The 26,503-nt window shown below is 55.9% G+C and overlaps 1 protein-coding gene and 1 pseudogene across 2 annotated transcripts in view; one reads left to right on the top strand and one right to left on the bottom strand.

The window, feature by feature from the left end:
* The first annotated feature begins 9,514 nt into the window (after positions 1 to 9,514).
* The window catches only part of SCUBE1 (signal peptide, CUB domain and EGF like domain containing 1), a 112,718-nt gene continuing 95,729 nt past the window's right edge, over positions 9,515 to 26,503 (top strand). For both annotated transcript variants that reach the window (XM_016135765.2, XM_016135764.2), the window contains exons 1-2: positions 9,515 to 9,683; positions 13,486 to 13,617. In XM_016135765.2, the coding sequence (XP_015991251.2) occupies positions 9,596 to 9,683; positions 13,486 to 13,617 (220 nt within the window). In that variant the 5' untranslated portion in view covers positions 9,515 to 9,595. The remainder of the gene's footprint in view (positions 9,684 to 13,485; positions 13,618 to 26,503) is intronic.
* On the bottom strand, positions 12,173 to 12,289 carry LOC118613988 (annotated as a pseudogene).

Here is a 26,503-nt window from a genome sequence, read left to right as displayed (position 1 = left end):
CTGGACACAGGTGATTGAGATCAGATCACATACAACCCACCCTTCCCCCCCCCCACACACAACCTTCCAGGTACTCTCCTCTCCCGCCACTGTCTCCACCCCTGTGGCCTCGCTGGAAACTCTTAGTGCCAAGCACCAGGCTCCACCCCCACATCCTAGGAGTCCTCTCCCCTGGCCACTCAGAGCTTCCGCAGCTGCCTGGCCGCAGGGGGTGGGCAAGAGTCTGACCAGCCCTGACTCTGCTGACCCGCCCCTGTGTGAACTTGGCCATGCGACTCCCTCCTCTGCACCTCCGTCTGTAAAACGGCCCTCGCAGTGGTACCCACCTCCTTTGTAGACGCGTATGAGAGAGAAATGAGATGCGGGAAGGAAAGGGCTGAACCCAAGAGTCTGGCACATAGTAGGTGCTCAATAAACGGATGCTCTAGTCACAATAATTATTACTACTATTTGTTGGAGAATGTTCAAAGGGAGCAGACAGGCAGTCCCCTCGAATGAGTACTTATTTAGAAGTCCTCTGGACGGAGGCCCAGAAAACCAGAATGTGAAAAGGATAAAGAGCCTGCAGGAGCTGGACGCGGCCGGGCCGCGGGGGCGGGGCTTCCGCGCAGAGAGGGGTCTAAGCCTCGGACAATGGGCGCTGTCTGAACTGCCCAGGGCCGCTTCTCTGAGTCGTGAGAAGAGCTATTTTCTTGTTTAAAGCCTTAAAGAGCTATTAAGTTGGGCAAATCACTGGTAAAACAGCTGGAAACCTAACCAGCAATTTAAACAGCCGCTGCCCTCCGCTCGCGGCGAGGAATGCGAGCCGCGGCCGGCGCGTCTCCGGCCGGCATTGTCTGCGCTAAGAGGATTGCGGGGACCTCTTCGCGGGCTCTGAATGCAGCCCGAGCTCTATTTAGCAAACCCACGATGTCTCCCCACCCCCTCCTCCTCCTCCTCTTTTTTTTTTTTTTTAAGCGAGCCGACGGAACTCTAATTTTCCCCCTTGTCCCCGCGAGCCCCCTTGAATCGGCCCATTCTTTCATTCTGCGGAATTAACGAAGGCCTTGCCGAGTCCCTGCTCAGGAATGGGCCCGTAAATAAAACGTGTTTCATTGATCAACTTCAAAAAGGCTTAGGCGGGTGGGGGCGGGGGGCGGGGGACGGGGAAGGGGGCGTCCGGGCTGCGGGGAGGCGGGGCGGGGGGTGGGGGTGGGGGGGGAGCGGAGCTCACGCGGAGGCTGCGCCGGGGGCTCCGGGGGACAACGCGGGAGGAGGGGGCCGCGCACAAAGTCTGTTTCTGTCCCCGCCATCCGTCTGTTTGTTTTGTGGCCGGCGCCTGGGGCCGGCCGGCCTGCCTGAGGCCCCACCATTCACCCGCAGTGCTTGGAAAGGAGGGCTGGGCTACTTTAAAAGTTTTATTTTATTTTATTTTTCTCAATCTCCCCACAAATGAAAATTTGAGCCAACCTAACAGAGCTCTAGGCTTAGAGCAGTCTCTCCAGGGAGATGCGGCCACCAGCCCCACGCCTCCATTAACATTCACCCCAGCAACATCCCCCAGCCCTGAGAGCCCCAAGGGGCATTGGAGGCATCGGAGGCATCAGGGAACCCGACAGCGTCACCCGTGGCCGACCCCCGCGGCGGGTGGGGGGGGGGTGGTAAGGGGAGCACGCAGCCCAAGGACGGCTGATCTCCTGCCTCCAACAGCATTTAGTGAGCACCTACTACCTACGACTGGCCAGGTGCTTAGACCTACCGCTTAATTTTAGTTTCAGGGATCTTTTTTTTTAATTGCAAAAAAATAGTGAAGGCCAATTGCAAGAATGGTTCCGTGACACTATGCGTGCACAGAAAAAAACTTAGCGTTCCCGTTGGGGACCTCCAAATCCCGCTCCCCGGAGGAAACCACTGTGGACATGAAGCCAAGTCACCTTTGAAGACTTTGTGCAAATGCACACACAGCACAAGGCCTGGCCTGCAGGCACCGCTTAGTAAAAGTCTTCCTAAAGGAAGTCCCCCACACGACCCCCACCCCCACCCCCCACCCCCTACGGCAGCTGGGCGGGAGCACCACAAATGATCGGCTTTTTCTTTCCCTGCCTGGGGCAGGAGGTACTTAACCTTTCTGGGACTCAGTTTCTCCATCTGCAAAACGGAGGATGCGAGACTCCTGACCTCAGCTTTTGACTTGAGGATCGAATAATACGAATGAGTCTGTGAACTGTAAAGTCCCGCACAAGTGCCCATTGTCACTGTCACCATGACCTGCCCTCGTTATCAAAGAGCGTGGATGACCTTGGGGACGGGGCCGGAGAGCCCAAGCCCCTTGGTCAGGCTCTCTTGGGGCCAGTCTACTTCACTCCCCCAACATTCCTGGGAGATAAGGACGTCAGGCAAGAATGCCATAAAGGCTCATTGTGCACGGGAAGCCGCCCTGGCTACACCCCGGCGCACCAGCAGCCGCGGGGAGACCGTGATCACGGTCACGCGACTCCCCCTCCTTTGTGTTAGACACATTCTTGGAGTTGAACTAGACTAGACCTGGGACAAGAGAAGGGCTGGCACCTTCCATGCAAACAGCAAGCTACTGCAAGGCCCCAGAGGATGAGAAAGCTGTGGCCTTTCTGCATCCCACCCGGGGATGTCGCTGACCAGCATCCTCGCCTCCTGATTGTATGTCATCCCTGCCACTCATTAGCCTGGGAGAGATTACAGGCAAATGACTCCACTGCCACCCCTAGCCTCAGTGCCTGCTCTGCCAGACCACTTGCTGGGCACTGGCAGCAGAAGGGAGGGAAAGGAACGAGTGACCCTCTCATTCATTCAGGGGTCCCCGCTGTATACCTAGTATCAAGGCTCCGGCCACATCTGCAGCAGCCATGAAGCGCTTGCCTGGCTTCCTGACGGCTCTGTGCTGGTCCTGGTTTGGGAGACTTGCTTGCAGTTCAGGCAGGGAGCAGCCTTAGGCAGCAGCACTGGGAAGAGTGCCAGGGAGTGACCCCAAAGGGCACAGGAGACCGAGGGGATGGAGAGGAATCGACAGGTTCGAGAGATACTTAGGAAGTGAACTTGACAGGACGTGGTAACACCTTTCTGAGAAGCAATTCAGTCACAGGTTTAAGGACGCGAGAACTGTCAACTCCCTCTCCCCCAGTTAGTTCACCTCCTCAGAACTATTTCTAAGCGATGATCAGAGATGTGAACAACGATTTCGGTGCGAGGATGTTCCATTCAGCTTTATCTATAACAGAAAAAAATTCAAATCGGCTTAGACTGGTCAAATAAATTATAGTGAATCTCTGCGATGGAATACTACCTGATTTTAAAACCGCGTATAATAAACAAACAAACAAACAAACAAACAAAACTAAAACCACACACTCTCTTTCCCTGCCTCCACGGAGTAGCACGGAGTCGAGGCTTTGGTGTTTTCAAGATGCAGCTCCTCCCGAAACCCGCCGCCATGGCCGAGGAAGGCGGAGCTGCCGGAGGAGTAATGGATGGGAATACTGCTCCACGAGAGGGGCCGAAGACCGTCCTCATCCACGATGGCCTAGCACGAGGAATTCGCGAATCCGCCAACGCTTTAGCAGGCGCCAGGCCCATCTGCGTGCGCTTGCACCCAACTGAGACGAGCCTACGTATGTCGAGTTGGTGGAGGCCCTTTGCGCTGAGCACCAAATCAACCTAATTAAGGTTGATGACAGCAAGAAGCCAGGGGAATGGGTGTAGGCCTCTGTAAAATAAAAAATGCTGAGGTCAGAAAATACGCTGTTATGTGTAACACGATCTTAATTCTATTTTATTTTTTTAAATATAAATGCCCATAGAAAAAAGACTGGAAGACAACATAGCAGAAAGTTAATGTCTTTTCTACATTGAGCAGATGTGACTTTTTATTGGGGTTAACGTTTGTGTGAAGTCACAGGGAGGGGCAGCGGCGTGCCCAAGGCCGCACCATTAAACACCTAAGACTGTAGCACAGAGGGAAGATCGAGGAACCCTGGACAGCTCCTCTCACCTTGGCTCTGAAAGGCTGAGGGACCAAGGGCAACACTTCCCATTCATTCATTCATTCGTTCATTTCCGGTTCTGCTGTGTGACCTTGGGCAAGTGACTTAACCTCTCTCTTCAGCATTCCATACCCATAAATGAGGGTAGTAGTGCCTCCTTCATCTGGTGGTCGTGGGACTACATGAGTTAAAACATGTAAAATGTTTAGAACAAGGCCTGGCACATGGTATTTGTCGATGGTGGCCTTTCACGGAGACACCACCCTCCCGAACCTGCCCATTGATGAAACAGGACTATTTCGGCCTCGCGTGACAGGAACTAGCATAACCGTCTAAAGAGGAGACAGGATGATTCCACTAGAGCCTCGAACGCTGTCAGGCCTCTTCCTTTCCCTCCCTTGTCCTTCTCTGCTCTGTCTCCTTCTTCCCTCCCCATCTCCTCCCTCTGCTTCTGACTGGTGCGTCCATTCTCTTGGACCAGCTGCTGTCCACCGTGGTGGCGTGCCAGGCTGCTCTGGACACCCATCCTCACTGCTTCATCCTTACTGTCTCACGCCCACATATGGAAGAGGACACACTTAGAGAATCCCAGGGAAGGCATCTGATTGGCTTAGCTTAGTCACATGTCCTTGCTGGGCCCGATTACATGGTCAGGGGCATGGGATAGAATGAATGGCCCAGCCAAAGCCACTCATTTACCACGGAGGCCTTGGGTGGAGGTCTGGAAGGGATACTGAGTAACCAGGAAGTCTAACCTGTGCAACCTGACATCTTGACCTGAGAAGAGGATAGATCTACTAACCAGTAAGTTCCAGCTTTTAAAGTTGAACCAGTGCCCGTAGCGGGGGCATCATGCAGGTCACCCCCTGGGTACTTGAGGCCGGCAGTCCTGCTGGCCAGCCCAGCTTCCCCACGGGGCACACGGGATGGAGGTGGCCGGGAGAGCGTGAGCAGCTGGATTCACTGCCCGGGGCCCCGAGCAGGGGCACGGCTCTGGGGACAAGGCACCGGCGCTGAGCCTGGAGTCTGGGTCTGCCAGACCCAGGCACACGGGACGGGAAGGGCATTATGAGAGGAGGGAATTCCCGTCAGCGTGTCCATGAACTTGCAGCAGAGTCTGCTTTACAAGTACACCCCGAGGCGATGCGGGCGCATCCCTGGTAAACGGCAAATGGCCGCACAGACCCGGCAAGAAGGAAGCACCATGGTGCTCACGCTCCATTCGGGAGACTCCGGGAAGCCCTCCTCGTGCTGCCCTGTCCCCTGTGCCCTGCGCCCAGGGGTGTGGGGGCGCACCTGTGCGTCATAGCACCCCCCACTTTCCACTTCTACACAGTCCCACCCTAAAATGAAGCATCGTCATTCCAGATGGGGTAAAAATTGGGCACCCGTCAGCACGATGAGAGAAGATAAAGCTGGGTAGCACCTGAAATCAACCGCACGAATTGCGAACTGTTACCATGTGTCTGGCCACCACATAACAACCGCCTTTCTCTCGATATCGAAACCAAAAAAGTAAAACTTGACGCGTGACACAAGGAGCTCCGGGACACCCTCTGAGCCTCGGAGGGGATCGTATTTGCCAACGATGGCGTAGAGCGCATCTTTAGGAGTCGGGCCTGGGTTTGAATCCCACCTCTGCCGTTCACTAGGTCTGTCCTTGTCCCAGGCGACAGCCTGAGTCTCCGTTTTTTTTTTTTTTTTTTTTTCAGATGGTGGTGGTTTCTACCTTTCAGGACTAAGTGATGCAATGCACAGGGCTTCTGAGCACGGTGCTGGGCACATGGGGACACGAGACATGGATGGCTGCCATATCCTAGGGGATGAGCCGAGGGGGGCTCAGATGACACTGAGTGCCAAAACTCGGGCGGGTCACGTCAGAGGACTCTGGACCGTGAGACAGAGATGTCCACAGTCCTGGGGACTGAGACCTTCATTTGACAGGTGGGGGGCCTAGCCTGTGGGGCCCAGGATGACCGAGGGGTTGCAGAAAAGATTGCTCTCAGAAATCTAAAGACGTGTGCAACACAAAGAGGTATTATTATGAAAGTCCGTTTTGAATAAGAGAAAGGATGACCAAAGCCTGTGCCATCATCATCAAGATGTAAGCTCAGCATCCCTGTAGTGAGAGTTGATATTTGCAGAGAACTGGATTTTCTCGAAGAGCTTTCGCAACGATTATGAATCAAGAGACTTACTTCTGAAGAAAGAAAAAAACTTTTTTAAGTCAGGTGCTCTTACAATGCAGACGGGGGTCATCAGGCCGAGTCATGTGTGGGCGGGTGGGGGGGGGGGCTGTGTCTGTGCCTGGAAGGAAATGCAGAGCTCGCTGATCCCTCTCCCCTCTGCTCCTCAGCCCTCTACGAGGTATCAGCAGAGGGAGCCAACGGGCCCTGGAGGACAGCGGTCCTGCTGGCCAGCCCAGCTTCCCTACAGGGCGCAGAGGATGGAGGTGGCTGGAGAGGGTGGGCGGCTGGATTCATGTCCAAAGGCCCCATCGAACAGCCAAAGAATCTTTATCCCCTCCCTGGAGCAATATGAATCCTCGACAGTAATGTCTGTCTTATTTCTTTATTCATCCGTTCATTCATTCATTCACTCCATGGTCATTTCTTGGCCTCATCTGGGAACCGTGGCCCCAGGTGTGGATTGGCTGTGAGCCCTGCCTTCAGAAACCCCTGGTCTGGAAAGAGAGTGACGTGATACCCAGGGCTGAGCTGGACTCTGAGCAGGAAGCCCTGGGATCTGTGGAAGCCCCAAGGGGGACCTGCACCCTGCTCGGGGACAGAGGTTGGGGTGTGGGCACGAGAGGAGCCGTGAGTCTAGTGAAGAAGGGAACAAGGCGCATTCCTGGCAGAGGAAGGCCTTCAGGCAAAGACCTGAAAACGGGGTGTCTGCGGGGCCCCCTTTGACAGTGGTTTGGTGACGATGGGGCTGACCCCTGGGGAGAACGCAGAATGCCTTGGTACCAGTTGTTTTTGGAAAGCGATGGGGAGCCATGGAGTGTTCCCTCCCAGAGCGATTGTCCGATTCATCCCTGGGCCTCCACTGACCCAGCTCAGTCTCCGGAGACGGCGAGACGCCCCTTGCTGGAGTCTAGGCATATGGGTGCCCCTCCGGCCCACCCCGCCAGCACGCCACCATCACACACACGCAGTGCTTCACGGTTTGCTGAGTACTTTGAGAACATTCACTCCTCAGTCCCCGGCTTCTCCGGTGAACCTTGGCATATTCTTTGTCCATCAGGAAAATCGCCTCCTCATACTTTGTGCCCAACTCTAGGGGTTCTGTGCCCTGGGAGGCCTCCCCAGCTGCCCCCCAGAGCAGAAGTGACCACCTCGTTCTCTGTCACCTCCTTGGGCACACTCTTAGGGGCTTACAAGAGTGTCTCCTGTCCACCTCCCTCCTCCCCCACCCCTCGAGCCCTCTGCACAGACTCCGACCGCCTTTGTGAAGGAACCACTGTTCCCGTCTGCACGCCTTAGAGGGGGTAGGCTGAGTGAGGGCTGCCCCTGCAAGAGTCCACACTCTACCGGGACATCGCCCTACCTCCACTGCCTCCTTGATTTGAGCCTGGAAGAAGGTTTCCCTGATGCCATCAAGTTTGGGGGGCACCTGGCCAGGTTAGGGAGTCCCCAATGAACAGACACATTAAAGGACATTGTTTCTAATCAGTTAGAGCCCCCTAAAAGGATCCGCCCCCAAACTCACACTTCTTGCCTTGTTACCTAATGCACAAGACAATGTGTGGTTCTGGGTGATTTCCCCCAGAAGCCCAAAGCCACCTAACTGGGAAGAGGACAAAATAAAGCCTGATAATGGGGTCTCCCTAGTTAAGCCACCAGCCAGAAGCGACTGTGCAGAAGGAAATGTTTGTAGTGGTGGGGGGAGGGTAAGGCTTACTGGAGGCACAAAGCAGCACTTCCTTCCCCTCTGATTCCTGGACTGCCGTGGCTGGCCCTTTAGGTCCCCCCATGTGGGGGACCCCTTGACACGGCCGCCAGACCAGCGCCACAAGCTGTTTGTGATATGAAGTCACATTGGGACACAGATTTAACTTTCCAGGGCTGTGCAGATTGGCTACAGAAGGTCTTGTGAAGGTGTGTGCAGGAATGTGTGTGTGTGTGTGCGTGTGTTTGAGGGGTGAGTTGTGTGTAAATGTGTGTGTCTGCATGTGAGAAGTGCATGTCTGAGGCTGTATGAAGTGTGTGAATGTGTGTGTCTGCATGTGAGAAGTGGCATGTTTGAGGCTGTATGAAGTGTGTGAATGTGTGAGTTGTGAGAATGTGAGTCTACGTTTGGTTGTGTATTGGGGTGTGTGTGTGTATGTGTGTGTGTGTGTGTGTGAGTGTGCTGGGGGCGGGGAAAGGGGCCGGTGTGGAGAGGGAAGTTGGGCGCAGACTGGTGCAGGCGGAGTGGACAAAAAGAGGAAAGTCTTGTCTTTGAGTCCAGCCGGGAGAGCAGGGGGAGAAAAAAGGAGCTCTTATTGGTGGTTGTCAAGGAGATGGGCCTTGGGGTTTGCTGAACTTTCTTCCCTTAAAGCGTCCAGACTCTGGGCTGAGAGGGGCCATTTATTTCCAGGCACGCCTCGCGGGCGGGCGGGGGTCTCCGATCCAGGCCCCACAGGCCAACAGGCGTCAGGTGTAGACCCCAGGCCAGGCCAGAGCAGTTGTTGGGTGGAAGGACCGCGATGCTCCTCCTGCCCTCGACCCACCGCCCCGCCCCGGTCTGTCACTGGGGCGGCCCCAGGCTCGCATTCTCAGGACATTGAACTGCTGGCTGAGAGGTCACCCCCGCGGAAGGGCCGTGCATGCCAGCAGGAACGGCAGGCAAAGTGCTTTGGTCCCACACGGAGCTTTCCGGGTGCCCCTTCCAGACGCAGGTTCTGCGGTTGTCCTGTGACAAGCACACTAATGGGCCACTGTCCTTTGGAGAAGGGTACAAATTTCATTCGTTTTCAACGTAAATTTTAAAATGATCTCCACAGTTTACTTCACCGCAGCACTGCCGGCGCTCGGCACACAGTAGGTGCTCAGTAAACATTTATCCCTCCAGATAGAGGCATGTACAATCCCGCGTTGCGCCTTTGCATTTCTTTGACTACAAACGGATGCTGCGGGGCCTTCCTAGACTTCCCAGGGCGGGTTGGCAGGCCCCCTCCTCACCCCTGGGGGTGAGGGTGCGCTCCAGGAGGGGTGGTCACCCTCGACGATGGGGTCTAGTGGGGAGAAGGGGTCAGAGGAGTAAGCCCCAGCCTGGTCGAGACCGCACCCCGCGGCCGAGCGCGCCTCCCCGGGCGCCCACCCCCCACCTGCCGCCCGCGGGGAGCGGAGGGGGTGGCCCCGGCCCCCGCGCCCGCCCCTCCCCCCGCGGCCCGGCGGCCGGCTCCCATTGGCCGGCCGCGAGCGGCGCCCCGCCCCCGACGGCCTCGGGCCAATGAGCTCGAGGCTGTCAGCTCGTCAGCCGCGCGGGCTTGGTGGCTGGGAGCCCGAGCGGTGGCGGAGCAGTCGGCAGCGAGGAGCGCTCACCGAGCGGCCGGTCGCGGGAAGCCCCGCGCCCCGCTCGTCCGCACGCCCGGCCCAGCGCGGGCCGCAGCGAGCATGGGCGCGGCAGCCGTGCGCTGGCACTTGTGCGTGCTGCTCGCCCTGGGCGCGCGCGGGCGGCTGGCGTGGGGCAACGGGCTCCCAGGTAAGCCCGGACCGGGCGGGCGGTGGCGACGGGGTCCTGGGCGGCCCCCCGACTCCGCGCCGTCGGGAGGGCCGCAGACCGCGCGGTCCCATGCCCTGTCCCGCCTCTTTGCAAAGTAACTTCTGGGACCTGTGCGCGGCGCCCCTTCCCCGCAGCCTGGGCTGCCCGGGGCTCCCAGAGCCAGACAGCCCGCAGCAGGGGTGGGGTGGGCTGAGGCCCCCGGGGAGGTGGAGTTCGGGGGCGGGAGGAAGAAAGAAAGCGCAATGGGCGGCCGGCCGGCCGAGGGGGACCCGGCGCGCACCGAGGGCGGGAGGGAGTGGGGACCCCGGAGTCGGACGGGCGCTCCCCCAAGGGGAGAGGAGAGCGGGCAGACGGAGGCTCAGAGGGGAGACCGGGACGGGGTGACCAAGGGGGAAAGGACCGACATAGAGAGCAGGGGGTGGGGGTTAAACGGAGGGACAGACGGACAGAAGACGAGGCGTAGAGGGAACGCACAAAAGGACAAGGGAAGAAACGCGGAGAGAGACAGGCGTGGAAGAGTAGAGAAGATTCCCCGAAGACGGCTGGGGGAACGGAGGAGACCGAGGGAGGGGGGGGGGGGCAAGGGACAGCGAGAAAGAAAAAGATCAAAAGGGGCGGGGGAGGGAGGGACTATGGGACAGGAAGGCTGAGCGGCAGCGGTGGACGCAGAATGGACACCGGAGAGAGAGCCGGGCGAACTGGGGGTGCCGCGGGCAGGGAGGGCGCAAGGCACAGGGAAAGGGAGGATGGAGACGACTGGAAAGCGAGGGACAGATGGACAGTCAGACAGGATGGGGAGGACAGATGGACAGACACGGAGGGAAGGAGTTGGATGGGAACCAAAGGGAGGGGAGAGCAGACCCGGGACATGATCAGAGGGGGGTCCGGGAGAGGAAAGGAAGCCGGCGGCACCCGAGGAGGTTACGGGCTTCTGACCCTGGTCCGGACAGGCGGCAGAGCAGACGTGGGGGCTCCCGGGAATGTCCCAGCGACCCGGGCACTCCCGCCCCTCCCCCTCCCGCTCTGCTGGCTGTCTGGAAGGGGCTCTCCCACAAAGCCGAAGTCACAGCCTCTCCTCCCACATCTTTGGGGGAGCTCCCTCCCTTTCTGCCCCTGGTTGGGGGAGGCGGGAGGAAGAGGGTCCTGCCTGCCCCTGCCGTTCTCGCTGGCTTTCTCTGGGCACCCCCTGGCCGCTGCGCGGGGCTCCCCGAGGTCTGTGTCTGGCTACGGAGTCTACTCCTGGGAGTCACACCCTGACTGAGGATGCCAGGACATTTCAACTATTGTGCAGTTGGAGCTGAGCGGTTTTCCGTGCCCCCGCCCCGCCGCCCGCCGCCCACCGCCCTCTGCTGGGCCGGGCCGTCCACGCCCCCGCTTGTCTGTGGGTGTCTCTCCCACGCTTTGGGGGTCCTTCAACCCTGTTCGACTGTTTCCTGTACGTGCTTCTCCCCACCTCTGTCTCTTCTCTGCCTGTGTGCGTCTCCACCCCCAGCCCCACCCCGCGAAACAAACCGAAGGCGGAGCCTGTGATGGGGGGGCCGGGCTGCCCTGCGGAGGAAGCCCCCGGCCCAGAGAGAGAGCCCACGGGAACGAATGGTCGGTGGCTCCTCGCCCTCTCTCCTCAGGACTCATCTGCCCTCTCCCAGCCCCCACCTAAAGATGTACTAGGAAGGCGTCCTGGGAGGTGCCCCCACCGCCCTTTGCCTAACATTCATTCGCTTCCATCCTCATGAGGACACCTACCTAGGTAGGGGGTGACAGGGGCTCCAGAGCCCCTCATTCCTGTGCCCTGACCCTTGAGAAATGGGAAGAGCCTGACCCCCGGCCTGTTTCCCCTGCGGGTCCTGGCTCAGTCCTCCTCCCTGGAAGGATGCAGATTGGCCCCCTCTGGCCTCTGGCTTCCTTCCTGCCTTGGAGGCTGTGCCACCCCTGCACAGGGGTCCCTCTGCCATCGCTTCCCCAGAAGGGCATGTTCCACTGGGCCAACGTTCCTGCAGGCCCCTGGGCACACGATGACTGGCTCTGGGCTCCTACCCACCGCCCCCCACCACCGCCGCCCGGTTCCACCTTCCTTTGGGCAGCCGTAGGGGACGAGCTGCTGGCCTGAGCAGGAACGACCACCCTGAAAAGGGATGCCACCTGCCGTGTATATGTGTGTGTATGTGTGTGTGTGTGCGCGCGCGCGCATGCATGTGTGTGCATGCGGGGAGGTGACTCTGTGGTTCTTTTTAATGCCTCTCTTCCTTTGGGGGACTGGGGCAAGTAGGGAGGAGTCCCTACTTAGAGAGGCCCCCCCCTTGCAGGCTTAGAACCCCAATGCCAGCCGGGGAAGTAACTCAGAGAGGACATACATTTATTTGTTTGTTTGTTTGTTTGTTTGTTTGTTTAGTAGGCAAGGCACTCCTTGGTTGGCCTCACAGGTTGTAAGGACCTTGTCAGCTTACAATCCCTTATTTTTTTATTTTTTACACCTACAGCACCTGGTCTTCCTAGGTGGTCTCCCATCCAAGTACTAACCAGGCCCGACCCTTTAGCTTCCGAGATCAGACGAGATGGGGCTTGTTCAGGGTGGCGTGGCCGTAGACTAAGAGCAGACATTCTCGAGGACCAGCCTAGGGGGAGGCCAGAGGCATGGAGAGAAGAGGACACTCCAGGACCTCCCCAGGCTTGCCCCTGGGCCACTGGCCGCAGAGAGTTCCTTGCACTGCCTTTCTGTGTCCTTCTGTCTGTCTGTCATCCATCTGTCTGTCGTCTAAGCTAGCTGGAAGTAACATGGTATATAGACAAGCTCTGAGCCCGAGCTCCAGTCTCTGCCGCTAATGAGCTACCGAACTACAACAAACCTCCCTGGACCTGTTTCTGCCTCTGTAACCTAGATTATAGCTAAGGTTCTTCTGGTTCTGCTGTCCTGCGCCCCCGGGGTCCTCTCCCTGTCTGAGGGGTGTGTGTGTGCATTGGGGTGTATGTACGGAAACACAAATCTATTTTTGCATTATTTTGCCCAAAAGCTGTTCCAGACCGAAGGCGTACGCGTGTGTGTTGGGGGTGGGAGGTGGGGAGTGCCAGGAGCCCTCAAAACTTAGACTGACCATGGCTTTGTAAGTTGGACTATGAGAACCAGTTTCGCACCTAGGAAAGAGGGCGGGAGATCAGATCGTGGGTGAGCCGGTGGCCCCGGATGAGGGGAGGGTTCCACTGCTAGGACACGCCAGGCCGAGGATGTGGAAGCCGTGTGAAAAAGCCTGTATTTCCACAGCCTAGGGCCTGGGCGGGGTCCCATGTTCAGGTCTCCTGCATGGGCCTCCTGGCTTGGCCTCTGCTCACGGGTCCATGCTAGCCTTAGTCTCCCCATCTGTAACCCCAAAGGGATGGATTTAAATTTCCTCAAAGATCCTTCTGGCTCTAAATTCTAGAATAAGGGGAGTGGGGGCGGGGCGTTGGAGCAATGCTCGTGGGCAGAACATGGCGCAGAGAAAGACTCGTTCTTGCTGTGCTCCTGAGCCTGCTTTCTCATCTTTTTAGTGGGCAGAGTAGATTGACTTAATGGGTTGTTGTGAAAGGAAGCGAGACCCAGCATTTTGGTAGCCTGTCACAGAGTGGCTGCCCCGAAGATGCTACCAGTTGCTCCTTGTCACACCAGATCGTTACGTGACGGCCGTTACAGTTAATCACCCCAATGATGGAGGGAAGGGCAGGAGGCAGAGGGCTGTCCTGGCCCCACTGTCCGATGCCTGCTCTCCAGGCCACCCCTCACCAGCGTTCCCCTTCCTCCCCCGCACAGGGCCAGTCGACGTGGATGAGTGCTCGGAGGGCACGGACGACTGCCACATCGATGCCATCTGTCAGAACACGCCCAAGTCCTACAGATGCCTGTGCAAGCCCGGCTACAAGGGGGAAGGCAGGCAGTGTGAAGGTGAGCCCGGCCCAGCCCTCCTGGCCAGAGCCGACCCTGCGGCCGCCGCGGCTGCTGGGGGTGGCCGCTGCCTGCCACGCGGAGTGCCAGCAGGGGCTGCGCCTCCCTCCCCTGACCCCACGGTGCCGCGAGCCTGGGCCCCTTGTCTGGGGATGAAATTTGGAGTCATGGGGTGCCCAATTCCCTACGTTTGAAACTTTTTTTTTTTTTTAAAGAAATTGAGATGAAATATTAAATGACATATTTGTCCTTCCGTCCCTGCCTGGATGTGTGCGGAGTAAAGGCCTGGGGCGACATCCCCAAGGTCCCTAACTTCAAAGCTGAAACCACCCTGTGTGGCCTGTCTCTTCGAAAGGACTTGCTCAGTAGCCGGCCACAGCATCTGTGGGCCTGGCTCAGGCACAAGAGCTTGGGCAGAGACGGGTAGATTCGTGCTGTCTGTCTGTCTGTCTGTCCGGCCTTCCTTTCCTGCACCTGGGGTGCTGGTTTGACTGATGCTAGAAACTGCACCCTGGCGGGCTGAAAGTCAGAGAGGGAAGGGCCGCCTCGGCTGTCTTTGGAGCCGAGTTTCTCCAAACCGAACGGAACCTTTGGGAGCATTTGTCCAGAAGGGTCTGTGTGGTCTTTCTGACGCCCCAGGTCGAGGGCAGGGCCAGCATGAGGGTTGGGGGTGGGGGGCCTGGAAACAGTGCATGACTGATGTGCACCCCGGGATGACGACATTGATCCAGATCTTCCCTGTCTGTCCCCACTTTATAAATGAGGAAAACGGAGGCTCGGAGAAGAGAAACTTCTCCTGCAGGGTCCCCAGATTTCACAGTGGCCCAGGGAGTACTCAAACCTGCATCTCTTACTCCCCACTCCGAGGGTCTCTAACCTCTCGTTTTCTTCTCCCGGAACCGGAACCCTGCCCCTTGCTTTTTCAAAGCGCGAGGTTTGACACAGCAGAACAGGGCGGGTGCCCGTTCCTTCTGCAGGAGGCGTCACAGAAGCTGGCATTTTGTAAGGGAAGCAGCTACGCCGCCTTGGGACGCTGACGTCGTTTATCTCATTTGTCGGGCATCTGCTTAAGGCTGAGTGCTGGGCAGATGACATCGGCCTGGTTCAGCCACATCCTGGCCTTGCCCGGGGCCCAGAAGCCTGAGGGTGGGGGGAGCTGGCGCCTACCCACAGACCCCTGGACGGAGGCCAGGCTTGAGGCAGATAGAGCAAGATGCCAGCAGAAGCCCAGGGGCACGGGCTGGCCCGGCCGCTGGCAAGGCCTGGAGGTTAGCTTGGCGGTCCCAAGCGGCGCATGTGTGGCTCTATGTGGCTGTTTTCTGACCCTCTGCTTCCCCCTCCGGGCCCCGTGCTCCGACAAGAGAGGGCCATCGGTGACCCCCGTCTCTGCCGGTTTAAGCCACCTGTCCTCCTCCAGCCCAGATCCTTAGGTCTCCTCCTGCCAGCCCCTGGTCGGGGGCCTGTCTCTTCCCTGTTTCCCTGATGTCCTTCGGCGTCCATCTTCAGCGCTCTGCTGCGCTCGAGCCCGGGTTGGGAGTCGCGCTTGCTGGCTCGGGGGGTCTGATGTCCTCGGCGTGAGGATGGGAGGCAGAGGCTTGTGGCTGAGCTTCCGGCACTGCCGGCGGCCTCCCTGTGTCTCCAGCCTGGCTCCGGCCTCCGGCCCGCCTCTCCCGAAGCACTGACTAGCACTAGTGTCCTGGCCACACATACGCACGCCAGGCCGCTCCGTGTTTCTGAGCCCCAGCTCAGGTTGTCCCTTGCCGGGAGCTTCTTTTCCACCCTTTGTGTTCTAGCTAATCCCTAATCATGCTTTAGAGTTGCCTCCTCCGGGAAGCCTTCAATGATACCTCCCCCCCCATACATACACACACACACACACACACACTCAGCCACAGTACCTACTCCTCTCCCAGAAGCCCCTGGGCTACCCTCCGTCACAGCACTCCTGACTGGCTTGTAATTAATTGCGTGTCTTGCTCCCTTACTGAACTGTGAGCTCATTTATGGAGAATCTGTCATGGGCTCTGGGTTGTGGCCGCCACACTGCAGATGTCAAATTCGGGCTCCCAGTGAGCTCCTCGATTGCAGAGAAGCTGCCATGTTTGTTCCTGTGTCCCCAGCTCCTGGGCCAGGCCTGGCACTGGCATCGGCGTACTGAAAATGTTTAGTCTGAGTTGGCTCTCTTTGGCTCAGACACCGCAGAGGAGATGAACTGCCTGTACGATGCCCGCACGGGAAGTGTGGGGTGCTGGGTGCGTGAGGGCTCCTTCTTGCCGTGGTGTGCTTTTGACCGTCTAATGATAGAGGGCAGCAGGGACTGGCCTGTGCGGGAGCGCTGCCCACTTCCGACCCGAACCTCCCTCCCGAGCCTGAAATGCAGCGCAGTGTGCCAGGACCTGCCGACCGCGCTGCCTGGCTCACGGCAGGCACTCACCGCGAAGTGTGCGCTTGCTCTAGAGATGATGGCGCCGTTACTGCCAGTGCCATTGTCCTCGTCTGTTCCCACCACCTCTCAGGGGGGGTTCGGGCTCGAATGACACAAACGGTGCGGACATTTGAAAACCGCTCGGGGCTCAAAGGTGACAGGTGCGATGTAGCCTTGTCCCTCGCTCAAGGAGCTTGTCGTCTAGCTTGGGCTGCAGGCACTAAAATTATATATCGCTGGACGTCCCACTGATACATAATGGGTGGCAGATCGGTCCCGGCTGAGTTGCCATATTGACGGTATGGAGAATAACTGTCGGGAGCCGCAAGGGGGACATTGTTCGGCCGCTCGCTCCCCAGACCCTCTGAGGATGAGTGCTGGTGTGAGTTCTGGGGACTTGAGTGGACACTGTCCCACTTGCCCTGAGGTTTTCTCAGCCCTGGGATGACCCACCACAGTCATCCGTCAGAATCGATGGACCCTGCTGGAGTGTTCACCCAAGGGCCATCAGCTCCCCCACTGGCTCTCCCAGGAGGACCATGCAGGGACTTCTGGAGGCCTTGAAAGCTGGAGGGGCTCGCAGGCCGCATGCAGTGGTGACCTGAGGGAGCTTGGCAATCACCCAGATATTCACTTCATGGTTTACAGATGGGGAAACGGAGGCCCGAGAGGGCAGGGGTCTTCCTGAGCTGGGCCCCGAGCCCAGCGTTGGAGGGCCCGTTCCTCCCCCTGACTTTTCTGCAGGTGGTTATTGCTACCTTGGCTCTCTGTTCTGAGGAGAGGGAATGAGCAGTCTGTGTTCCGTCGAGCATAGTTTAAAGCACGGAGCCAGATTCCTGGGGTTCGAATCTTGCCTGGGCAGCTTGGACCAACTACTCGACCTCTGTTTATCTGTAAAACATAACAAAAGTACCTGCTCATAGAGATAGTGTGAGGAATGAGTGAGCTAATGCACATGAAGCATTTGAGCACAGCCCGGCGCCTGGGACACACTGTACAAGGATTAGCTTTCGTGGTGGTGACGGTGCTGATGTTGTGGATGGCGACCTTGATGATGATAGTGATGCTGCTGCTGCTGATAAGGATGAGGATGGGATGATGTTAATGATCATAATGTTCGACGTATGACAGTGGGTGTGGCTTTGTCTTTTGCCATCAATTCTCAGGATCTAAAACGGCTTGGAAATGGGATGTTCTGGTTTGCTGACGATTCAGATCGATTGGATGCACAGACACGTATCCCCGTGGAGACGTGCAAACTTGTGTGCCATTCGCAGGTGACCGTCTACCAAGAATGTGCAGTAAAAATTACAGGTGGCGGAGGCTTTCCTTTGTCCCACTAAACTTCCTCCAGGCTTAACAAACGCGCAGCCACCGCTCGTACAGCAGACAGCAATAATCCTTCGCTGCAGCCTCCAGACAGCCACCCCCACTGTAGATGAACCCTGTTTTCCCTCCCCAGGCCCCGATGTCTGCAGGTCCTGAGCTGGTGTGGGGCTGTGTGCGGCTGCATTTGGAGTTTTGGGGAAAGCAAGTATCCTGTCCAAGGATCTGATAGGCTTTGCTGTTTACTGTGATAGGCTCATGGGACAGATTTTCAGCAACGGTGCCCGGAGAACGTGGCTCCCACGGTCTCCCTGGTTCTTCACGGGAAATGGACCCAGCTCGTGGGAAGCCCTGTGTGTGGGGCTGAATGAGCCTCTTACACCCTTAACCACATCACCTGAAAACTCCTGCTGGTTGTGAAAAATCCCCTTAGCGAACCCAGCCCCCCGGGGCAGCCCGCCGCCCCCCATTCCAGGGATGGTTTCTGACCAGGCCTTCAGGGCTGTCTTGCCACGGGGCCAGTGCCCGTGCGGGGATGACTGGGCCCTCACGTGTGCAGCCGCTGCACATCCGGGGAGCAGCCTGGGCCCGTGCGGTCAGCTTGCTGCTGGCAGAGGTCTTGCTGTAGCCAGACCAAGGTGCCTCGGGCTATTGAGCCAGGCTGAGGATGAATCAGTGTCTTCTTGAATGATTCGAATCTTGACAGACTCTGAAGCGACTGGGGATAAACTCATTGGTATACAGAGTTGCAAGAAACTTCGAAAGGAGCCCAGGGCAGCCCCCCGTGTTTTGCAGACGACCACCCCTCTTTATTGCCCTCTCCAGACCCATATTCATCTCTGTTTTGGCCCATGTCACCCTGCATTTATGTTTCCCTGTGTCTCCTCCTGGAATCTGAGCCTCTCATGAGCAGGGTCTGTGACATATTCAGCTCCAATCCCTGAAACCTAGCGCCAGGCCTGGCACAGGACTTGGAAGGTATCTGTTGAGTGAAAGGGTGGATGGCTGGGTCCCAATGGTCACCTCCTCCGGGAAGCCCTCCCTACAGCTCCAGACAAGTGAGCCAGCCGTCTGTCACCTGTGAGCATTCCTCCTTCGGAGCTCCCGTCATTGGGTTGCACTGACCTGTGTGACTTTGCTCAGGCCCGGGCCCACAGTTAGTGTTAGTGGACAGTGAGTGACCACCATCAATCCTGGGGATAAAAGAAAGGCCACCCAGAGCCTCTCTGACTCTGAAGGTTTTACAGATGAGGAAACTGAGACCAGGGAAGGGAAAGGACTAGTCCAGGGACATCTGGTGTAGCCCAGTGGCAGAGTTTGGCTGGGGAAAGCTGGGCCCACGGAGGTCAACCTCTAGCCAGGTCACCCAGCTGAGATGAGATGCGGCAGGACCTAGACTCCAAGCCCGGTCCGCCAGGGGATCCCAGCAGTGGGCCAGGCCCCCATCGCCCTGTCTGAGTACCCTGGGATGTGTTCCTTAGCCATGGAGGTTGAGAGGGGACCTCAGAGACCCTTTCCTGTATTCTCACCCCTCCACCCCCGACCTTTCTCGCTGCCGCCGGCTCCTCTGAGCCAGGTCCTGTGAAAGTGAGGAGCTCGAAGCACGTGGCCCATCGCATAATGGGGAGATGACATCCCTCTAGCTTAGCCCAGCACTCAGCTACCTGCTTTGAGCCGCTCTCATTCTACCCTCCCTGACCACATCCCAATATCACTGTCTTTTTTTAATCCTTCCAATTTGCTAGCTCCTTCCTACCCCAGGGCCTTTGCATATTCTGCATGCCCACCCCCCTTCATTTAGCTAAGCCTATGCATCCTCAGCTCACCAGACCCCTTGTGCAGGGGTCATTAGGGAGTTGCAGGGGCCAGCCCTGCACTGGCCTCTTGGTCTGAATTAGTTGGGCCTGTTTGTGCTCCTTCTGCCAGGGGGCAGGCTGGGGGGCGAGGAGGGGGCATTTCATCCCCTTTAAAGGCTCAACTCATTTAACCTTAATTGCTTTGTTTTCATAGACATTGGCTAAGGAAAAGGACCAAATTATAGCTTGAATTGGGTCTTACTAATCTTAATTAAAAGCTCTCGTTTATAATCAGGACCAGGCCCCAAACGAGGAGCAAATACCCTCAGATGGCTTGTTTAAATAACTAAGACCCTCTGGGTAATCAGTGTTTAGTCTGAGCCAGTGGCGCACAGCACCCCTTCCGCACGGCACCCCTTCTATGTGTACTTAATTTTTTAGACCATTTATTCAAGTGGTTTATTCCACTTGTAAGTTCCAACTGGGGCCTTCTCCAAAATGCTATAATTAAAACTCTTGGGGGAAATAAATTTTTGTTTTGGCCACAGTATAGCAAATATGTTATTATCCCCCCCCCCTTTTATTTTTTGTGAAAACGAAAAAAATGACTACCTTATGGGCATGGGAGATCACAAAATTAGCATGTGTGTAATGAATGTAAATAGTCACTTCCTGAATTTTATATCCCCCCGGGGCCTACTTGTCAGTCACTGAAGTTAGGTAGATTACAGAGCATGCTATTAAGTGTTTTAACAAAACTAATAACACACCCAGTGATCCACTTAGTCCAACATCAGAAAAAAAAAAAAAAAAGTTAAAACCAATTGGCCTTCTTAGGGAATAATGTCTATGACCTTATTAAATTATTTTCATCATCATTATTGCATACTTTATTGCAACTCCAGATACAGTTCTGCTTTTTGGGAGGTCAGGAAAGGCAGTAGGAGGTAGGCTGGGGGCGGGGGGGGGGGGTGGGCAAGGGTGGGATTCTTCTTTAAGTTATAAAACGTGCAATTATGCATGCTAACGTGTGTCCTGCCGGAGATGAAAGAACGCAAATCCAGCAGACCAGCGCGCAGGAAGAAATTGGATGTGACTTAAAATTCCAAGTTGCTATCAGCTAGCAATTAGGCAGTGTTGATTGCAACTGGTCCCAGCTCTGCTGCAGAGTTAGGCTTCTTGGAGCCCATGTCTGTTTTCAAAAGGAAAAACGAAAAGCTCATACTATTGGCTTTTAAGCACTGGAGGCAAGTTCGCCTCCCTGAGCCTCAATTTACCCATCTGTAAAATGTGTTGGCTGGACCAGACTCAGTTTAGTGTCAGGAATATTCACTGAGCACCTACTATGTGCCAGGCTTGGTGCCGGGGCCAAGACACGTTTTCCTGACCTTATCAGTTAGTGGAAGAGGTGTGATCGTTGTAGAAAGTGCAGCAATGGAAATACAGACCAGACTCAGAGGGGCTGAAGAAGAGAGAGTATCTCTGCCTAGAGGGGAAGAACTCAAGGAGGGCTTCCTGGAGAGGCGTCATCCCGGCTGAGGTAGGAAAGCAGAGCGGGTCCGGGGCATTCCCTCTGGCTCCGATGGTCCGTGACAGCATCTGCGGCAAGGATGCAGAGGCCTGTTTTGGTCTCTACGGACTCAGTAAACCCAGCAAGCGACCTCGCCTTCCTGGGGCTGGGTCCCTCACCCACCCAGGGGTGGCAGCGGCACCTGCCTCTCAGAACGCACGTTCGAGCAGAGGAGAGAAAGCCGCCTTGCTGTGCATGAGAGCACGTCGCTGAAGGCAGCGCCAGTGCCTGCGTGTTAAGCTTTCTTCTTTCTCTAAATCCACATTTCTCCTAGGGTTAGAGGGTCTCCGCCCCCACGCCCACCCCCCGTATCCCCAAGCTCCCCGGGCAGCAGGCCCCTCTCTGCCCCTTCCTGCAGGCCCTCTTGCCTCCTCTTGGCCGCTCCTTATTACGGTGGCTGTATTTGTTTTTCCATCTGAGGAATGCTAACCAGAAAAAACCATTATTTCTAAGAAAATAAACTGCAGGCTGTTGGCCTTTGAATGCTACTGAAAGGGATGACGGCCTTCCCCAAAGGCCTTGAGACAAAGAGGGCTGGAGAGCTTGTGTGTGCGGGCAAGGTCAGGGGGTCTTAGAGGATGCTCCGAGGGGGTCCTCCAGATGGGCCAGGGCTGCAGCCCCCGGGAGGAGAGTTTGAAACCCCAGCCAGCCAGCTTGGACTTCTGGCCTGGTTAATAATGGCTGCTGGTGCTGATCATGCCCTACCACCTCTGAAGTCTCCGAGATGTGCTTCTCTCTAGGAGCCGCCATGCCTGTGTCTGCGCCTCCTGGCCCTTATGTGGGGGTGCGGGGGGGGGGGGGAGGGAAGGGAGCTGGGCGTACATCTGTAGGAACCTGGTGCCAGCCCCATGTGGCCTTGGCAGATCTGTGGACATCTTGGGCCCTTGTGTGCTGACCACAAAGATCCCAGGCCCCTTTGGTCCCCTGTGGCAAGCAGCCACTTTTTTGGGGCGCTTCTTGCCGTGGTGGTGCCCAGCGCTGGCTCAGACTCTGGGGGTGGCAAGTGGCCTCCAGCTGGACTGTTAGCCACACATCCCTTCCCATAGGCAGCCCTGCAGGCAGGCCTGGCCGGTGCTTTGGTGGACGAGGCTGTCCTCAGAGGAGATGCATTGGCCAGCATCTCCCCCTCCAGGCTGGTGGCGCCTTTGGGCCAGACTCTGGGCCAAGGGCAAGGGGCCAGCCTGGGGAAGCTGTCGGTGCTTAAGGGAAGAAGGCAGGGAGCAGGCTTGACCCTGGCTCCCCTGGTCACTGAGTGGTGGCTACTTCTCAGAGCGACTATGTCAGCGTTAGGAGGGTGGAGTCCAGAACCAGCCCACCTGAGTTCCAGTACTGGCTTGGCCGCTTACCACCTGGGTGACCTTGGGCAAGTCACCTAAGCTCTCTGGGCCTCCGTCTCTTTATATATGATGAAGGAAATTAAGCCCCTCCGGCCTGGGCTACGGCAAGGGGTAAGGCCCCTGCCATTAGACAGTGCCTGGTGAGGGCGATGCCACGCTGCTATTTACTACTGCTGGAGAGAAACTACCGGGGATTTGGAAAGAGAATGAAATAGAACGGCAACAGGCCAGCTCAGGCCCCGCCGCTGCCAGAGCCCAGGGGGCGGCCGGGAGGATCGAGGAAGAAGCCTGAGCTGGGGGCCTTGGCTTCAAGTTGCTGCCAACCCCTGACCCACTAATGTGTCTAGCTCCTCAGTCCCGGATTTGGGCTCATTCCCCTTTATGACATCCACAGGGTGCCTCGGAGAAGCCCCAGGATCCTGGCTTGCCCCTTCCGAGCGGTGGCTCAGGCTTTCCTGCACATGCACATTTCCCATCATTTTCTGGCTCGGTTTGCAGGAGGTCGGGCCTGTAGAGCAGCCCGTCGGAGCCTGCGATGTGGGCATCTAGGGCTTTTCCCCTGCCTTTAGCTAAGGGGACAGGAGAATGACCATGTCTGTAATTGGAGGGGGCTCGACTCTGAGCTGGCAGGTCCCTGGGGCCCCTCCTCACTTCTATTTCAAGTGCTCAAACAGGTCAGCTTTCCTTTGACCCGGTGACTTCGGAATCCAGCGGGCCTCATGCCAGAGCCTGGGACTAGCCCCCAGAGAAGGGTTCAGGGTGCTTCTGAGGGAGAAAGGAGGTAATTAACTGGTCCTTTGGGTTTGGTAGGCAAGTCCCACCTGATGCCTGGGAGCCACAGAGCCCACCATGAGCCCACGCTGGGCAGGTAGCATCTTTGTGGTCCACTGCATCCAAGCAGAGCCCCCAAGACCCAGCCAGCACAGTGGACAAGCGTGCCGGCAGCATTAACTTAAAGCAGATTTAAACAGCTTTCTTGAGGTATTTCACATACCAACGATTCACCTATTTAAAGTGTACAGTTCAGTCTACGGCCACGCCACCCTGAAAAACCCCAATCCCGTCTGATCTCAGAAGCTAAGCAGGGTTGGGCCCGGTGAGTACTTTGATGAGAGACCACCTAGGAAGACCAGGTGCTTGCTGTAGGTGTAAAAAATAAAAAAAATAAGAGATTGTAAGCTGACAAGGTCCTTGCAATCTGTGAGGTCAACCAAGGGTTGCCTCACATAAAAAAATAAAAAATAATTTAAATAAATAAATAAATAAATAAATAAATAAATAAAGTGTGCGATTCCATGCCCATTAGTATGTTTACAGAGTTGTGCATCCATCACCAGAATCAATTTTAGAATCTTTTCATCACCCTAAAAAGAAACCCAGCACCCCTTAGCCAACACTCTCCAGCTCTCAACCCTCCAGCTCCGGGAAATCACTAATCTACTTTCTGTCTCAATAGATTTGCCTCTTTTGGACTCTTCATATGAACAGAATCCTACGATATATGGTCCGTTGTGACCGAGATGGCAGTGACTTTGCAGTCGGGTGGCCCGGCTCTCTTCCTGGCTCCCCTCGTATTAGCTGTGTGATCTTGGGCAGTGCAGACAATGTCCCTGAGCCTCGGTTTCCCCTGCTGTAAAAAGACGACGCTGGGACCCTCTTCTCAGGGCGGTCATGCGTGAAGGCCGGCATACTGCGGACACGCCGTGGGGATCAGTCAGCGGAGGCTACGGTCAAGGCGACTGTTCTTGCGTTCGATGCTGATCAGATCGTTGTTGAGTACACGCTACTACTTCTGAGGCCTAGACCGAACAGGGCACGGTTCTTGCCCGTGGCACTCACAGCCTCGAAGGACACACACATAGCACGTGAGAGTAACATCAGTGTCCGTTCAGGGTGGGAAGGAGTCATGCCTGCGGGGGGATCAGCAGGACTTTCAGGGAGAAGGCGATTCTGGGGTTCGGTCTGCAGGAGCAGGAGGGGGTCTGTGAAGGACAAGGCGCCCGCGGCAGAGGGAGCAGCATGAGCACAAGGGTGGCGGCCCGAAGCTGCAAGGGCCACGGGGAGAGGTCACGTCGGATCGTGGAGGGGGGGGAGGACCTTCCCAGGCCCTGGCCGAGCCGCTGTGTGCAGTTAGGAACGAAAAAGTACGTAGATCTGTGTTGGTTTTACATGACCTTTGACCTTTCCCACAATTAACTGCCAGGCCGCTTCTAGCCTTGTCTGGGCAGAAGCGGAACCGATCGATGGACGCCCGGGGTCCGCAGAGAGCCGGTCTCATTACTCAGTCATTACACACCCAGAGCTTAACCCTGCGCCACCGGAGACGGGGGCTTCCTCCTTCCTGCGAGGCGGCCCTTCCTTCCCACGAGTGTGATTAGCCAACAAACCAGATTAAGGTTTATTCACCAATAAGGACTCAGCTTCCTAAGCCACATGTCTCTCCCAGAACGGTTGCCTGGTCTATGGAGCGTACGGTTTGCGTAAAGCCCCGAGACAAAGGAAATGCTAGCGCCCAGCCAGCGAAGGGGTCTTTGTTAGAGTGTTTGGTCTCTACTGTCTGCAAGGAATGTTGAGAAAAATGCCAATTTCGAGGGGAAATGAGAAGACGCTTTCAGTAATGATCTCAGAGTGGAGGATGGGGTGCTTTAAAAATCCTTTTTCACATCGTAATGTATATAAATGTTGAAACATTATATTATGCACCTGAAACTAATCTAATATTGTATACCAACTAGATTTCAATTTTTAAAAAATCCTTGAGACCCTTTCTAGTCGGTCCTCATTTTTAGAAAAATTCCCCGAAATATTATTAAAATGAGATGGAGCTCTGACTCATTGCAATAGAATCTTTTAGAATCGAGGCACCACAGAATGAATATATATTTTATGGGGCAGGGAGAATCAATTTTGAATTAAATGGAAAAAAACAAACTCATCCCACTCGAGTTCCAAACCAATGTTGTTGGCACACAACCACAGCTGTGGGACCGTGTGTGTGCTGCCATTTTAATATAGGAAAAATGGAACTCTGTGACCTTCTAAAACTCCCATAATGAGCAAGCTCACTGTGTTTTTCTCTGCTGTGTTGGACGTTGGAGGCTGCCTTCTGTTGGAAATTGAATTTTTATTAAAAAAAAAAAAAATCTAGGCTGGAGAAGAAGCAAGGCCTCTGGCCACCTATTGGACTTCTTGCCCTCAGCATGAGGTCACATCTTTTGTCCTCCTCTCTTTCTCCACTCATATGACCCATCCCTGTCACCACCCCTCAACACCGAGGGTAGATACAGACCTTGGAAATAAAAATAATGTGTGGCCTCTCCTTTGCATCTTTCTCCTTAAGAGCTTTTTGGAGCATGAAGCACTTTTGTAAAGTATCCACCTCGTGTACCGCAGGGATGTGGCTCCAACAGGGATAGGGCTGGTGCGTGAACACGGCCACCGCCTGGGGGCCCGGAGACAAGGTCGGCAGCCACATTGTGCCTTGGCCTCCACATCAGCGAAATGGGAGCAGCTCTCACCCCTGCTTCTCACACAGCTTTCGCCCATCTCCGCCTCCGTCATCGGGTGGCCCTCCTCCCTCTGTGTCAGTGCGGTTTCCCATGGTGCTCTCTGTCCCAACACCCTCTCTGCATGTCTGTATCCAAATTTCCTTCCTCCTATAAAGACACCAGTCATTGGACCAGGGCCCACCCTACTCCAGTATGACCTCCACTTAATTTGATTACATCTGCAAAGATTTTATTTCCAAATCAGATCACATTCACAGACACAGGGGATTAGGACATTAACACATCTTCAGGAGGTGGGGAGGGGACATGAGTCAGCCCACGATAGTCCTTTAAGAATAAACATGCAGAGAGCTCGGCTCTGCCCACCTCTGTTCCTTCATCCTCTCCCCACCCCATCTGCCCCTTCCTCATCTGGCTTGAACGATTCTTAAAAAGTGGTGTGAGTCCGATGGGTATATTGGAGGCCTGCAGGACTTCTCCAGGACTGGTGGCTCTTGGATAAGTTTATTACAGTAATAAATCCACTTGCTTTGGCAGAGATTTTTTTTTAGTTGATTTGTTTTTATGTTTATCTCTTATGTATTAAAAGAGGAGGTGCACATGATTTTGAAAAACAAAAATTTAAGGCACAGACACAGAAAATAAGGCGGGGTTGGTTCTCAGCCCAGGATGCTGGGATAAAGCAGGCTGGCCTCAAGCCTGGGGAGTGCTCAGGCCCAGGGATTGGAGAGGAACTGGTCGTTCTAAGAGATACCAGGATGTGCGGGAACTCCTTGGGAATGTATTATGGGAAGAGATGTGAGCATCGAACATTTCTGTACTCTTCAGCCCATTGGTATCTACTATGGCCTATGCCATAGCGAGTCAAAGGAAGAAAAAGGCTAGAGTTGTTTTATTAACTTTTCAGTGATCTCTTTATAATG

The sequence above is a fragment of the Rousettus aegyptiacus genome, unplaced genomic scaffold (assembly GCF_014176215.1).
Source record: "Rousettus aegyptiacus isolate mRouAeg1 unplaced genomic scaffold, mRouAeg1.p scaffold_m13_p_2, whole genome shotgun sequence".
Taxonomy (NCBI): Eukaryota; Metazoa; Chordata; class Mammalia; order Chiroptera; family Pteropodidae; genus Rousettus; species Rousettus aegyptiacus.
Note: the sequence above shows the minus strand (reverse complement) of the source record. Positions and strands in the feature narration are given on the sequence as shown.